The sequence below is a fragment of the Rutilus rutilus genome, assembly GCF_951802725.1.
Source record: "Rutilus rutilus genome assembly, chromosome: 22".
In the NCBI taxonomy this organism is placed as follows: domain Eukaryota; kingdom Metazoa; phylum Chordata; class Actinopteri; order Cypriniformes; family Leuciscidae; genus Rutilus; species Rutilus rutilus.
In genome coordinates this window covers 20,244,103-20,259,081 of record NC_140227.1, presented here as the reverse complement: position 1 = coordinate 20,259,081, position 14,979 = coordinate 20,244,103, and the positions used below count along the sequence as shown (strand labels likewise).

General features: G+C 37.6%; 3 protein-coding genes across 4 annotated transcripts in view; 2 read left to right on the top strand and 1 right to left on the bottom strand.

Moving 5' to 3' along the window:
- dvl1b (dishevelled segment polarity protein 1b) overlaps window positions 1-5,886 on the top strand; it is a 35,111-nt gene extending 29,225 nt beyond the window's left edge. For both annotated transcript variants that reach the window (XM_084396007.1, XM_084396006.1), the window contains one exon: window positions 3,571-5,886. In XM_084396007.1, the coding sequence (XP_084252133.1) occupies window positions 3,571-4,070 (500 nt within the window). In that variant the 3' untranslated portion in view covers window positions 4,071-5,886. The remainder of the gene's footprint in view (window positions 1-3,570) is intronic.
- Window positions 5,887-6,344: 458 nt separating this feature from the next.
- Window positions 6,345-12,065, bottom strand: nfs1 (NFS1 cysteine desulfurase). The gene is made up of 13 exons (XM_084395444.1): window positions 11,738-12,065; window positions 11,460-11,536; window positions 11,232-11,348; window positions 11,008-11,091; window positions 10,685-10,837; window positions 9,546-9,639; window positions 9,330-9,464; window positions 9,101-9,258; window positions 8,915-9,020; window positions 8,753-8,834; window positions 7,472-7,555; window positions 7,257-7,346; window positions 6,345-7,064 (listed from the first exon to the last, which is right to left on the bottom strand). The coding sequence occupies exons 1-13, from the start codon at window positions 11,877-11,879 to the stop codon at window positions 7,001-7,003; spliced, it is 1,386 nt and encodes a 461-aa protein (XP_084251570.1). The 5' UTR covers window positions 11,880-12,065; the 3' UTR covers window positions 6,345-7,000.
- Window positions 12,066-12,716: 651 nt separating this feature from the next.
- LOC311281995 (pyruvate dehydrogenase [acetyl-transferring]-phosphatase 1, mitochondrial) lies at window positions 12,717-14,959 on the top strand. Its single transcript, XM_084395448.1, has 2 exons — window positions 12,717-12,960; window positions 13,206-14,959. The coding sequence occupies exon 2, from the start codon at window positions 13,240-13,242 to the stop codon at window positions 14,770-14,772; it is 1,533 nt and encodes a 510-aa protein (XP_084251574.1). The 5' UTR covers window positions 12,717-12,960; window positions 13,206-13,239; the 3' UTR covers window positions 14,773-14,959.
- Window positions 14,960-14,979: the final 20 nt, after the last annotated feature.

Here is a 14,979-nt window from a genome sequence, read left to right as displayed (position 1 = left end):
AACAAGGCAGACAGAAAGACGGCATAACTGTGTTGTTTCCTGTTCGTTTCTGCTGGGCAATGGCAGACTGATGGAGGAGGTAGTCCCAACCCTGGGGTGTCCGGTAAGGCAGCCTCCTTCTCTCTCTCTCTCTCTCTCTCTCTCTCTCTTACAGTCATGTCTCCCTCCATGACTGGGGTATTTCTGTTGCTGGATTTGTCCTGCTGCCTCGCCTCTCGTCTCTGTATTTCTCAGCATGTCATGTGTTGTGGATAAAGCGGCCACACAAATGAACTGCATACACAATAGTTTGGGAATAAACATGACAAAATCAATGTAGATCCCATATGTGTATGTAGAAAGCTTTGCCATGCCTGTTATGTAAGAGTGAAATGATGTGGCTTTTGTCTAAAGTTTGACTGTTTTAAATTCAGGATGCAGCACCTCATGAACTCATTTGCATTGTCATTTGACTCCAGTGTCATGTCATCCAGTTTTAATTGCACATCTGATAGATGCATTTCATCAGCTCTTTAATTGCCATCATTTTTCATCATATTTTAATCATTCTCTTTGAAACATGGAACATAGCATGAGTGCGAGAAATGCAGAACATTTGTCATTATATGTTAGTGAGGGATGGAGTGTTTCTCTGAATTTATGAGTTACTTCAGTTGCTGAAGGATGCAGATCCAGATATTACGTTTGTAATTGCCTTAATTGCATAGGCCTGACATTATGCAACATTATTAATGACATAATTATTAATATTATTACTTTGAGTATTCACCATGCAAAACACATTGTGGTCAACATAAATCATGTTTATCCTTTATAGCAAGTGATACCTGTATTATTGGAATCTAGTTTTTTTGCATAATGTTGTTTATGGTTTTCGGGGTTGAAGCCACATCACAAACTTTCCGTCTTGTTATCCGCATAATTTGGTTAGCTTCTAAACCAAAACACTTGAGTTTCACTGGACACAGCCTTACAACAAAATATGTGACGTTCTTTTTAAAAATTATATACACTACTGTTTAAAGGTTTGGGGTCAGTAGATTCATTGAAGGGGTCATATAATGCCATTTTTGTACAAGCTAATATGATTCTTTAGGGTCTAAATTAAAAGTTTGTAATATACTTTAATTAAAAATTCTCATAAGTATTAAGATAACACTCATTTTACCTGATCAAAAACAGCTCTGTTTTCAGCACGCCGTTTAAGTGCATGTGTCTTTAAATGATAATGAGCTTTGCTCACCCCGCCCCTCTGTTCTGTGGGCGTTTTGCCTTGACAACACATGTGGAGTGTTGCCTTGACAACAGTTGAGGGTATATTTTGAAGAATGGCAGCAGGAGTCTCTGAGGGAACATCTGTGCAACCGTATCAATTTGAACCGGTTGGTTAACGTAATGTCACTTTGATCTATCTTTGTATGTACTGGCAGGGTAGAGTAGTGAGATACGAACGCTATGTGTTTACTGATGTGTATACGTTAGTTCATTGACAGATTGATGTTACAGATAATGGTCATGAAAAACTTTTTTTCGGTAAATGTAGGCTTGTCCGTGATGCGTAACGTTATCTATGCAGTGTTAGGTACAACTGTCAGGGCTGAAGCACTAAAATTTTACTGATCTGTTTAAAAAATAACCAGTCTGTGAGACTATGACAGTCATTAGGCACATAAACAACACATACTCAGACAGCAGCTAATACCTTTTTCAAAGTTCTCGTTTATAAAGCAGTCTGGTGAAATGATTCGCGCAAACATGAAAGCATTGACGTTGATCGTGGGGAATATTCCCTTCGAAAACAAACTCAGCCACTGCGTCTTCAGCGGTTCAGATTTAGGAACATCAAAATGACTGCTGTGTTCCTTATTACACCCAAGAACAGAACACCACAATCGCTTAGACGCCATTCTGCTCATAGACAGTGCTCCAGCGTATCAACAATGACCGCGCCGGTCTGCGCGGACTATGATTGACAGCTCGCTCACGAGCGAGGGCGGGTCTGTGTTGAAACGCTGTTGTCAATCAACAATCGTGGGAGGGGCGTCAATTTTGTGACATCACAAAATCGAACGGCTTGATTTGAGATGGGGGAAAACATATAAGAAGATAAAAAAAATAAAACACTGGATGGATTTTTATCATTTTATGATGGTTGTGTACAGGCACTGCCAACACACATTTCAATCAACTTGTAAAAGTGCATGTACCATTATATGACCCCTTTTAAGGGATAGTTCACCCAATAGTGAAAATTATTTTCTGTCATTAATTACTCACCTTCATGTCATTCCGAACCCATACGACACAAATGAAGAACTTTTTGATGAAATCTGAGAGATTTCATACTCTCCATTGACAGCTACGCAAGTACCACTTTGACGCTTCAAAAAGTTCATAAAGAGATCGTAAAACTAATCCAAATGAATTGAGTGTTTAGTCCAAATTTTCTGAGGGGAAGCAATCTCTATCTGCAATGTGCAGCATTCTGTAAGATTGTAATAAGCAATCTGTATTGGATGAACAGATTGAATTTTAATCACATATAAACATTCATCAACTCACACATCAGTTGTGGTAAACAGAAGCTCAAGCATGATCGCTTGATTTGCAAGAACCAATGAGGTTCATTTTGGTGTGTTACGCATCACGTTTGAGTTTACGCAAGAACCAATGAGGTTTGTTCTCGTGCGTCAAGAAGGTTCGAAGATGATCAACACTTGTGATTAAAAGACTAAATAAAATTTGTTTATCATATAAAGCGATCTTGTCTCTTCAGTAATTTTGGACTAAACCACTCAATTCATATGAATTAGTTTATGAACTTTTTTGAAGCGTCAAAGTGGTAGTTGCATAACTGTCAATGGAGGGACAGGAAACTCTCAGATCTTTGTGTTCTGAAGACGAATGAAAGTTTTACGGGTTTGGAACGACATGAGGGTGAGTATAACCCTATGAGTATAAAAAATCATGGTTTCCACAAAAATATTAGGCAGCAAACTGTTTTAAACATTGATAATTATGATGTTTATTCATATAATAATGCAATAATATATGCAATATATAATAATATATTACAATATATAATAAGAATAATAAGAAAATCAGCATATTAGAATGATTTCTGAAGGATCATGTGACAATGGGGAGAAATCAGCTTTGACATCACAGAAATAAATTATGTTTTAAAATATATTAAAATAGAAAAACAGTTTTAAATTGTAATAATATTTCACAATATTGATTTTTTTTATTATTTTTTTATTAATATATTTTTTATTAAATAAATGCAACCTTGTGTGAAAATACATTTTTAAAAAATCTTACCGACCCCAAACTTTTGAAAGGTACTGTAGTTGTATTATTTTATTATTTGCATTCAGTATTTGTTTCCCCTCAACCAGACATACCTGAAGCAAATTTTTTTGGTCATTGCATAGAAGTTTACTTTGGAAACTTTTGTTTTACCTTCTGTAAAAAGCATGTAAAGATAAAAAAATAAAATGCATTAGGCTGATTTATTCCTTTCCTTTGTTCTCCATATAGCCGTGTCAACTTCTGTTTATTTTCCAGGAAGTCGAAGCAGTAGTTCCAACCCTAGCGTTGGGAGGAGCCAGCGGCCCGTGCCGAGGGACAAGGACCGCAAAGCAGCAGGCAGCGGCGGCAGCGAATCGGATTCAGGCAACAGAGCAGGTGGGAGGCGGGTTGAGCGTTCAGCCAGCCAGTTGAGCCACCGTAGCCATGCTCTCTCATCTCGCAGCCACACTCATTCCCGAGTCCCTTCCCAGCACAGCCGCACGTCCTTCTCCTACAGCCACACTCCCTTCTCCAAGTACGGCCACACCTCCTGCGCACTCAGCGAACGGAGCCACGCCTCCTCTTACGGGCCCCCAGGCCTGCCTCCTCCCTACAGCCTGGCCAGATTGACCCCTAAGGGTGCTATCAGCAGCGGGCCCCCTGGGGCCCCACCAGTGAGGGAGATAGGGACCATACCACCTGAACTCACCGCTAGTCGCCAGTCCTTCCAGCATGCCATGGGAAACCCGTGTGAGTTTTTTGTGGACATAATGTAATCTGATGAACAAATAATATAATCTATTCTGTAATCCCACATGATGAGTGCCATAAATACATGCTCACTTTCACCAACTGCACATGTGGCCGTACTGTAGTCACAAGTTTGTGTGGAAGATTGAGGATCATTTGTTAAGATAATCATGTGTTGAGCAGAGGGCAAATACCTGCATACACTACACAATCTTACAGACCCTTTAGAATAGTAATGTTGCTAAAGCAAGGCTGCATTTATGTGATCAAAAATACAGTAATATTGTGAATAATAACTCTTTTCTTTCATCTCTGTGATGGCAAAGCTGAATTTTCACTGTCTTCAGTGTCACATGATCCTTCAGAAATCATAATAATATGCTGATTTGGTGCTCAAGAAACCTTGATTATTATAATCAATGCTGTAAACAGTTGTGCTGCTTAATATTTTTGTGGAAACCATAACTGTTTTCACAATTCTTTAATGTATAGAAAATTCAGCATTAATTTGAAATAGAAATATTTTGTAACATCAAAAAATAAATGTCATTTTTGATCAATTTAATGCATCCTTGTTAAATAATAGTATTTTTTTTTTAAGTATTTCATTTCTTTAAAAAAATAAAATAAATACTGACCCCAAACTTTTGAAAGTATTTGAAAGTATGGCAACCAAACAAAGCACCCAATTTTCCGTCACCTTAAAAAAATTAAATAATCAAACAGGGCTAATGTCACATTACACATTAGGCTCAGCACAAAATTTAAGACCAGTATTAACCATTTTAGCAATAAAATAACACACCAGCAGGCACATTTTTAATCCTAGATTAGCAAAAGGTTAAGACAATCAGACAGTGCCCTCTGCTGGTCAGGAGCTGTTAGTCCTTTCCAAAGCTGTCCATGAAGAGACTAGGCTACTGATCACCTTTAAGATCCAGCAACAGTCAAAAAAGTATTTTCATGTTGTGTTTGTTCCTTTTCAAATGTTATTTAAACCAATCTTTATATTGTAGGTGCACATGATTAATGCTTAAAGCTCTTGTGCGTTACAAGCCGTCTGGGAGGGTGGCAGATACTGGAGGAATTAATCATTTTGACACGTTTCCAATTGCTATTAGGTTGGAAACATGGTAGCATGACACTGTTATGACTCTCTTGGCTATGAAACGCTAGCTAGGAACATGTATTTTCAGGAAATATAAAAGATGTCAGGGTAAATTCAAAAGCAGCACTTATAGTGTGGATGCACAAAACAAATTGGCGCTTGCTGAACGTCTGAAATTAGTTGTATTTTCTTACATAAGATGTTCTTAAATATTGTCTTTTGCCCCTGGAATAATGTGTCAGTTGTATGATGTGATATCTGGTGCTGGTAACCTGTTCATCAGTGTCTCAAAGAGAAAACATTTGCTCAAAAAGCTTGTTTAAGGTAACTAAATGAAGGAGACTAGTTAGCACGTGGACTGTGTACTACTGTATGTGTAGTATTTAACCATTTGAGGACTGTCGCTCAAGATAAAGACTGTCAAATTGGCACTTTTACAAGATCTGATCTGCGCTTTTATTGTGAATCTCCATCTTTAGATGTGTGTTGTCTAATTTTTTGTCTTAGGAAGACTGGGCAAACACTGCTGTACATAGTTCATTTTTATTGTATATATGAAAATAGATAATTGTATAAAGTATATGTACAGAGCTTCTGGTCATGCCTTTTTGTATTTATGTAAGATATGAATTGGACTCTTGTGTTTGTAATTTTAAAGCAGTTTTCTAAATCTCATTTTGTTTGTGTTGTATTTGTCTGGCCGTCTGTAAGTGAAACTGTCTGAAATAAACGATTAATCTTAACTTCCGGCTCATTTTCATTTGCCAGGCACTGAAATAGACGATTGCCTTTACAATTTCAGAATTTCAGAATCTGATTCTGAAATATGCATTAACATTTTTGAAAGAAGTCTCTAATGTTAACCAAAGCTGCATTTATCTGATCAAAAATAAAGTAAAAACTTTAATATTGTGAAATATTATTAAAAAAATAAATAAATAAAAAACTTTCCTAATTCAATATATTTTTGAATGTGTTGCTTAATATTTTTGAGGAATTTTTTTTTAGGATTGTTTGATGAATAGAAAGTTCTAATTAACAGAATTTGTATGAAATAGAAAAAAATTGCCACATGTTTTTACTTTTGATTAATGCATCTTTGCTGATTAAAAGTTTGTCCAAAAAAAGAATAATTTACCAGACCCACGTTTTTGAACCACATGTATAATATAGAGAAAAAAAGACAAAACAATTTGGTTTGGATATTTATTAGTATAACGTATTCTTGAATAAAACAAAGACACTACAGAATTTGTGAATCGCAATCGTGGAAGACGCTTATACTAGACAATAAGCATGAAGTCGTACGCAATACATTTCTAATGGGCAGGTGAATTTAATGACACCTACTGTCCATTGTTCTTTATTTTAAGAAAACCTTTACTCATAAATTGTAACTTGGAATTCACATTTGACTTGCCTAACACAAGGCTTACTGTAATAAAACCACTTATTACTGAAATTAATTCTGCTGGTCTCAGGAATGACAATATGGTAGACCCCTAAAGTGTTTTGAAGTTTATATTATGATTTATTCAATGTGCGTTCATTATAAGATGTCTTTTGAGATTATATTCTGAGTGATTTAAACACGGAGCAACTGTAAACATAATATATCAATAAACAAATATCAAAAAAAATCCACACCACTGTAACCTCTGCAATTCATCCAAGTGCACTTAAAATCTCCACACAGACAGTTCAAAGCCCCAAAATTGAGAAATAAAATTGTGCGTGTTTTTTTAGGGAATAAGGTCTAAGAGGTCTGAGTATGGCAGCCTAATAAAGCTGTACAGAACAAGTATTTACAGCACAGCAGGTCTTCACACTTCGTCCTCTGAGAATGATTCAGTGCTGGGTCCATTTGATGCTCTTAATGTCAATGCCGTCCTGGACCATTTCCCATAATGGACTAATAGACACAAAAAAAGGACAAAGCAGGTTATAACATTCCTTATTTTCCGACAGAAAGATCCAGTTCGCATGGGTTTTAAGTTAACTAATCCATTTTTATTACATTCCCAGTCATTCGTGATTACATGATAAGGATTTGTAAAACTTTTCCATGATGTGGGATGCCAGGTCAGACTCATGAATAGCTCACCTCATCTCCCTCAGCCGCTTGACGTGCTGAATGCACTTGTCCACTGTGTAGTCCACTTCCTCCTCTGTGGTAAACCTGCCAATTCCAAATCTGAGAAAAACATCAGATCCCCTTATTATTACAGTAGGAACCATGCTGCACTGAGCACTGAGACTTTAGATAAAGCAACACATAAGCACAAACATTTCGACTGATATTACGGAAAAACTACAAACCGAATAGAAGAGTGTGCCAAGTCCTCATCTGTCCCTATTGCTCTGAGAACATACGAGGGCTCCAGGGAAGCAGACGTGCAGGCGCTGCAACAAGAACACACTCAAGTCACTGCATCCACCAAGAGTTTTATTCATTTATCATCATATCACCATCAAAGCATATATTCACTGCTGTAAGTAATAACATTTAAAATAATCATAATATTTCAATTAATTGTATACAATAATTTAACATTACCTCTACAAACAAAAACAATCAATCAATAAAAATACCAATAACAGTTAAATCTGATATTTGATAAAAATCATATTTTCCCAGGAGAAACTTTAAAAAAAAAAATTATCTTTCAGAATAAAAACATTTCCATTTGTGTGTGTTATTTTAGTATTTTTAATTTATTTTATTTTATTTTATATTATATATATATATTTTGAATTAGCTTTTAGTTTTATATTTTAGTTATCATTTTAATTTTTAATAATTTTGCAATGTGCTTTTGTCTTTTATTCTAAACATTACTATTCAGGTTTAATTTATTTTTACTTTCAGTTTTATTTATTTATTTCCAGTTAGTAATTTTAGCTAGCCTGGCTAACGTCAGACCTCTTCACATTGAGACGTGGTCTGGGAACCACATGTTCATTTTCTCGTATTTGAGGCGTGGTTTACGAATGCCCAGAGCCGTTTATTGGGCGCTACGAATGTCTATCAAATGCGCCTGTACGTAGCTCATAGCCAATCGTTTCAATTATACCAGATGACGTATGTAGAGCGGCAGAAATTCGACGAGGAAGAAGACGAAATAAACTTGCGTTCTAAACTACTTAGAACACTATCTAAGGCTGCATCGAAAGGCAACTTCGCGTCTGATGCCATGTTGGATCCATAGATATAAACAAACTGCTTCGGTGTGTCGCATAGACGTCGTCATCGTCTTGCTGCTCCCTCCCCGTTCTGTGATTGGTCCATGGTGTCCAGGCTGCCTAGCAGCGCTGCGCTCAAGGCAGCATGGGGAAACCCAGGCTAAATTTTAGCACTTCAACTTTAAAATTTTAAATGTAGAAAATTCAAAATGTAGCCTTGGCAACAATATACAAATAAATTCAAATCTAATAATTATATTTTATTATTTCAATAAACAAAAATATTTCAAATAGGTTTAGTTTTAGTAAAAGGATAACCTTTCTATGTGGGTAGTATACGTAAATGAACAATGTGTGCTCTTTCGCCATGTCATCTGCATATTTATAAACCCTTATTAGACATTTTAAACTACTAACCTTCCAGATGAAAGCGCAACATCTTTTAACGCCATCAGCAGACTCTCCCCCTCAACGTAGGAAAATGATAAATTAATGCATCCTGAAGGAGGAAAGTGTTTTAGATTACAAACCCAAGTCAACTTTGATCCTTACAAAGGAAAATTGACAACTGAGTCTCACCTGGGTATCTCTGATCTGGGTCTCCATTCATCACAACATCAGGAATCTCAGACATGATCTTCTGAATGAGGCGATTAGCAAGAAACGTCACACGCTTGTGATCGTACTGAGAATAAACAGGAAATTAAAGTAAGACTTAAACTTAGACTAGTAGTAGCAAAAAACAAGCACTTTTTCCAAATCTACCTCTAACTCTTGCTGGGCGATCTCACAGGCGGCTCCGAGGCCTACGGCTAGAGGTGTTGGGACGGTCCCTGAACGCAGACCCCTTTCCTGACCCCCTCCGCTCTGCAAAGGCTCAATACGAACTCTGGGTCTTCTCCTGACGTACAAAGCCCCAACTCCTAATAAACACAAGCAATTAATATATTTTGGATAATGCAAGTATTGTGCATTTAAATGTTGAATGCGCTACCTTTGGGCCCGTAGATCTTATGGCCGCTGATGGACATCAGGTCCACTTTCCAGTCAATGACATTAACAGGGATCTTTCCAACAGCCTGAGCAGCATCAGTGTGAAAGAACACATTTCTGGACCTACACAGATGACCTGAAATCAAAAACATCCTTGATATAGATGATATGAAGACTGACAGGTATCTATTTGGAGAATGATGTAGATAAAGGTTACCTATTTCTTTGACTGGCTGTTTGACACCAATCTCATTGTTGATAGTCATTATGGACACCAAGCTTGTATCAGGACGGATCATTTCCTCTAATTGCTGAGAAAGCAAAATATAAGATATAAATACAGGGCTTGACATTAACACCTGCCAAGCCGCCAAATGCGGATGGATTTCAGTGGTGGCTTAACACAGACACTCCTACTAGCCAATTTGGCAGGTTGAATTTATGTATAATATATACATTTTTCAATTGTAGTCTTTTAAAAATGCATCTGAAATGATAAACCGTATAGATAGGCCTACATGATACCAGCTGTGCTTTCTTTCTCTCTCTCTCTCTCTTTCTCATCTCTCCGACAGCGAGTTACACACAAACCCGCCTCCGCTCACTCACTCATTTCATTTGCAGAAGGATGAATATTTTTGATGTTGCAGGACTTGAATTTTGGAATAGGATTGCGCATTTTGCACATAATTTGACTCATTCCCACAGATTTCATGCTCACACCCGAAGTGCGTGCGCATAAAGCCGCCTCTCAGTACTAAACTCAGATCTTTTTCGCTGCTTATTACACTTAAACAGTCAAATACACGCGTCAAAATGCCGGTCTTGGCAAATATTCACATAAACCCAATCAGTTATGTTTTAAGTGGACGTAAGCAGTTGAGAAAGAAAACGCACATCTAACAGTATAATGGATCCCTGTGTCAGGTCTTAAAGTGACAGCAGCCTAATATAAATGCTGCCAAATTATGACATAATATTAAAAATGCAGTTTTCCCCCATGGTATCGATGTCAAAACTTTGGCCAGTGAAAATGCTGAGTATATATATAAATATAACATTTAAAAACCATTAAAACAAGTCTTGCAGATCTTTCAAATATAATAAAAACACAAACTATTTTTTTTTTGTAAAGACAAATTTCACATGTTTTGTGTAATGTGCCACTATCAACCCCTAATCTATTGTGACAGCCATAAAAACATTATTCCAACATTGTTTCAATCAATTTGGAGCTTCCTATTTGTTAAACAATGTGAGATCAGGTGAGTGTATGAAACTTATTTGAAAAGCAAAATAATGTAATCATTTTTTGCTATTCTGATAGGTGGATGCTTCCCCCTTAAGAAAGCTTACCTTCAGGTCAATCAGCCCATTACTTTTCACAGGTAAATACGTTATATCAAAACCCTCTGCCTCCAGAACACGACACGAGTCCAGCACACACTTGTGTTCCGTCTGGGTGGTAATAATGTGCTTTTTCTTAGCTTTATAAAACCGAGCCACACCCTAAAGACAAGAAAAGACAGAGATTTGTTTTGTAATTCTTAATTACTAATGCAGTGGATCCCATATAAACTTCACCCATTTGATTATTTTAGAAAATGCCAAGTCATCTGTGCCCCAGCGTCCCACTTCCTCCTAATCCTAATCTTTCCTAACGGTAATGACATACTTACTTTGATTGACATATTGTTGGACTCAGTCGCACCACTGGTGAACACAATCTCCCTCGGGTCAGCACCAATAAGATCTGCTATTTGCTGAAGAGGAAATAAACAATGGTGTTACAGTAAACAGTGCATTTTTGGCTAAACCTAAATATTATGCTTTCATAATCAATAAATAAAGCTCTCAGCTATCGAATAAAAACATACAGGTTTTATGAAGGATAAAGACTTACTTTTCTTGCTTTTTCCATTGCACTCTCACTCTCCCATCCATAAGCATGAGTCCTGGAATGTGGGTTGCCGTAGTAATTCACTTGATAGGGGAGCATGGCATCCAAAACCCTTGGGTCCTGTTGCATCAGATATAAACAATGAAAACAATGCATGTAAACATCCAAGAAATGTTCTCATGAACTAGATTCACGAGTTTGGATAGTAATTGAACTAAATGGCATGGGTACCATGGGTGTGGTGGCCTGAAAGTCCATATACAGTGGTCTCAGCTCATCCTTTTCAAGTTCCCTAGTTTTGATCAACTCTGTGGAATAAAAGAATATGTTTATCAGCACAAAAAGTTACAGTGACTTTTAGAATAAATAGAGCCATACAAGAAAGTCAAGCATGTATCATGCAAGTGTGTTATATTAGCAAAGCCTCCTCGAGTACACAAGCTCAATTCAACTGCGTCACTGTCGGTCTCTAAGCTAGAGAATGAAATGTAACGTTACTAAAACTTTACCTTTTTGGCTTTCCACAGCGTTCGCAGCGCTTTGAGCGAACCTCAGTCGAGGGCTGGAGATCCCGCACATGGAGCCCAGAAGTTTTCTCGATAATGTCCTGTTCATCATGTTTATGCAATTACAGTGTAAGTTACTCAACATAAACGATGATAGATGTATTAAAAGGAGCTTCTTTCAAAGCCTTTGTCAAACAATAAGCCCGTCAGATAAATAATGATATTATTCGTGTAACTACAGAAGCGAGGACATGCCCACTGTCGCCATAAAACAGTGTGTCATAAGCTCTCAAAAACACTCGAGGGTTCTTGCACAAGACGCACATACAGCGGGGGCGGGACGTCTGTTATTATAACTCTCATTGGTCACCTGTGTCTCTTGTGGGCGGGTTTTGTGTCGTTTACGGAGTCTATTGGTTGAAAAGTAAGCCTTGCCTTTTCTTTTACCGGAAATTGTAAACATGAACCAATACAATCTCCTCTGTAACAGTTCCCCTGTCCTTGGACATGCTTATATATTCAGCTCATTTTGGAAAAATCAGCCCCGCTTATTAAAAGAAAGCTTTAGTTTCTAGTTTCTCCTGTCACACAACATTATTCTTAAAACTGCGGTTTGTATTTTCTCAAAAGTAGTGACGAGAACTCCAAATAATTTCCTCGAATCGGTTCTTTTGAACAGTTTCAAATAAGTGACTCGTCGCTACATTGCGTCATTACATAAATACGTCTTCAGTTCTGATAAAATCATTCAATCATATGTAGCCGGCCTGTGTTACGAATTTTCGATTATTATTATTTTTTTTAAACACAGATAGCAATAATTATGACAAAAAGTTTAAATTATGACAAAAAAAATAATTATTGCATAAACATTCTAAAATATGACATTACATAATTGACATAATGTCATGACATAATTCTCATTTCATAATTTCGATTTATAATTATGACGTTAAGTCTCATAATTTCGACTGATTATGTCATAGATGACTTTTGTGTCATAATTGATTTAGCCGAATTAATTTTCGCTCTGTCACGAGCAGAAAAAAAATAAAATAAAAATTTTTTACAAAAAAAAACTTCTCAATGTAGGCGCGCTCTGGCGCAGTTAAGAATATAAATAATGGACTTTGTACTTATCTTGAAAATAACTTGAAACCAACGCGTGAAAATGAGGAAGTAGATCTCCGCGATTAGAATATTCAGATCGGTTCTCTAAAAGAAAGGTAGGCCTCTACATTTCTATACAGTATTTATATTTATTGAAAACGAATAATTTGGTGTCTTCAGAGCTTTTAGCAACAGTTGATCTTGCATGCGTTCATTTTGTTGTACAGTATGGCTGAACTGTATACTAATTCAGGAATTGATTTTTAAGCCTATTTGTGTACTTGCTTAGCACAGTAAATTGTGATTGCTTACATTGGTTTGATTAGTTTTCACTCATACACTTATTATAAAACATTTACAGGTACATAATCCATCCATAACATCTCTTGGCATAGATGTCTCCAACTTCAGTGCACCACCTCAAACATCAGTGGTCATTATTTAGATGGACAGCAGCAATGCATGGATATGTGACTCTGAATAGAACCACTTTATTGCACACAAGGCATTTTCATCTCTCAAAATCTACAATCTGCACAAATCCACCAATGATTCTAAACCCCAGAAGAAAATATAATGGCAAGGCTAAACAGATGTCACTCCCACAAATAAACCATGCTTTAAAGGCTAATGAGTATAGTTTAAAAGCAAATGGTTATGATGGACGGTATAATGTGTTCATAAAAGGGTTTGACAGTAATATCTTAGCATCAAACTCCCCAAGCGAAGACCGACGGAGTGCTGCAACATGTCTACAGAGCCGTGGCATGCTGTTCGGAGTGTTTGATGGTCATGCAGGGTCTGCTTGCGCACAAGCAGTTAGTGAACGTCTCTTCTACTACATAGCTGTGTCTCTACTTCCACTGAAGACATTAATTGATATAGAGGAGGCTGTGGAGAGTGAGCGGCCTGTGCTTCCCGTGCTACAATGGCACAAGCATCCCAACGATTACGTTAGCACAGATGCTGGCAAACTGTACTTCAATAGTCTGAGGACATATTGGCAGGAGAGGATAGACCTTCACGAGGATGAGGACAATGATATACAATCAGCTTTAAGAAGCGCTTTCAAGAGATTGGACAATGATATATCCTTGGAGGCCCAGGTGGACTTTGGGGTTCCCTTTTCTCATTTCACACCTCTCAGAGTGGCTCTGTCTGGATGCACAGCTTGTGTGGCTCACGTGGACAGAGAAGATCTTCATGTAGCCAATCTGGGTGACAGCAGAGCCGTTCTTGGAGTCCAAGGGGATGATGGGAAGTGGTCAGCTCTCACTATTACCAATGACCATAACGCCCAAAACCCAGACGAGATGCAACGAGTTCTCTCTGAGCATCCTGCTTCAGAGCATAAGACGGTGGTGAAACACGACAGGTTATTGGGCTTGTTAATACCTTTCAGGGCTTTTGGAGACATGAAGTTCAAGTGGAGCAGTGAGCTCTTGAATCGCATCTACGAGGCACGTCCAGAGCTGCTGGTCGGAAACGAAAATGCAAAAATACTGTCTCCGAACTACCACACACCACCTTACCTCACAGCAGAGCCAGAAATCATATCTCATAAATTGCGACCCCAGGACAAATTCTTGGTTCTAGCTTCTGATGGTCTCTGGGAACTGATGCACAGGCAGACTGTTGTGCAAGTCTTAGGGGAACACCTGTCTGACATCCAGTGGAAGAAGCCCGTTTCTGGACTAAGTTTTACAGTAGGACAGATGCATAGACTGTTGCAGGAGAGGAAGAGTAGAGCTCTCTCTGCTCTGGAGGATGAGAACAGTGCGACTCATCTGATGCGTCACGCTCTGGGGAGCGATGGCAGCGGCTCCATTGAACATAAGCGTATAGCCAAAATGCTCAGTCTGCCCCAGGATTTGGCAAGAATGTACAGAGATGATATAACAATTATAGTCATCCACTTTAATAGTTAATCTACTTGAAGCTAATATGAAATATTTTGTATTTTGAACATTTCATTTTTGTACAAATTACAGAGCAAATTCATATTTTAATGACACTTGTGCAGTTTAATCTAATTTCTACTCAAGCAAATGGTCCATATGGTAGCTTTTCTCATCTATTGTAAGCAGTGTAATTAAATCTCCACGTTTGCATTTCAAAGACATTGTGACACTTTT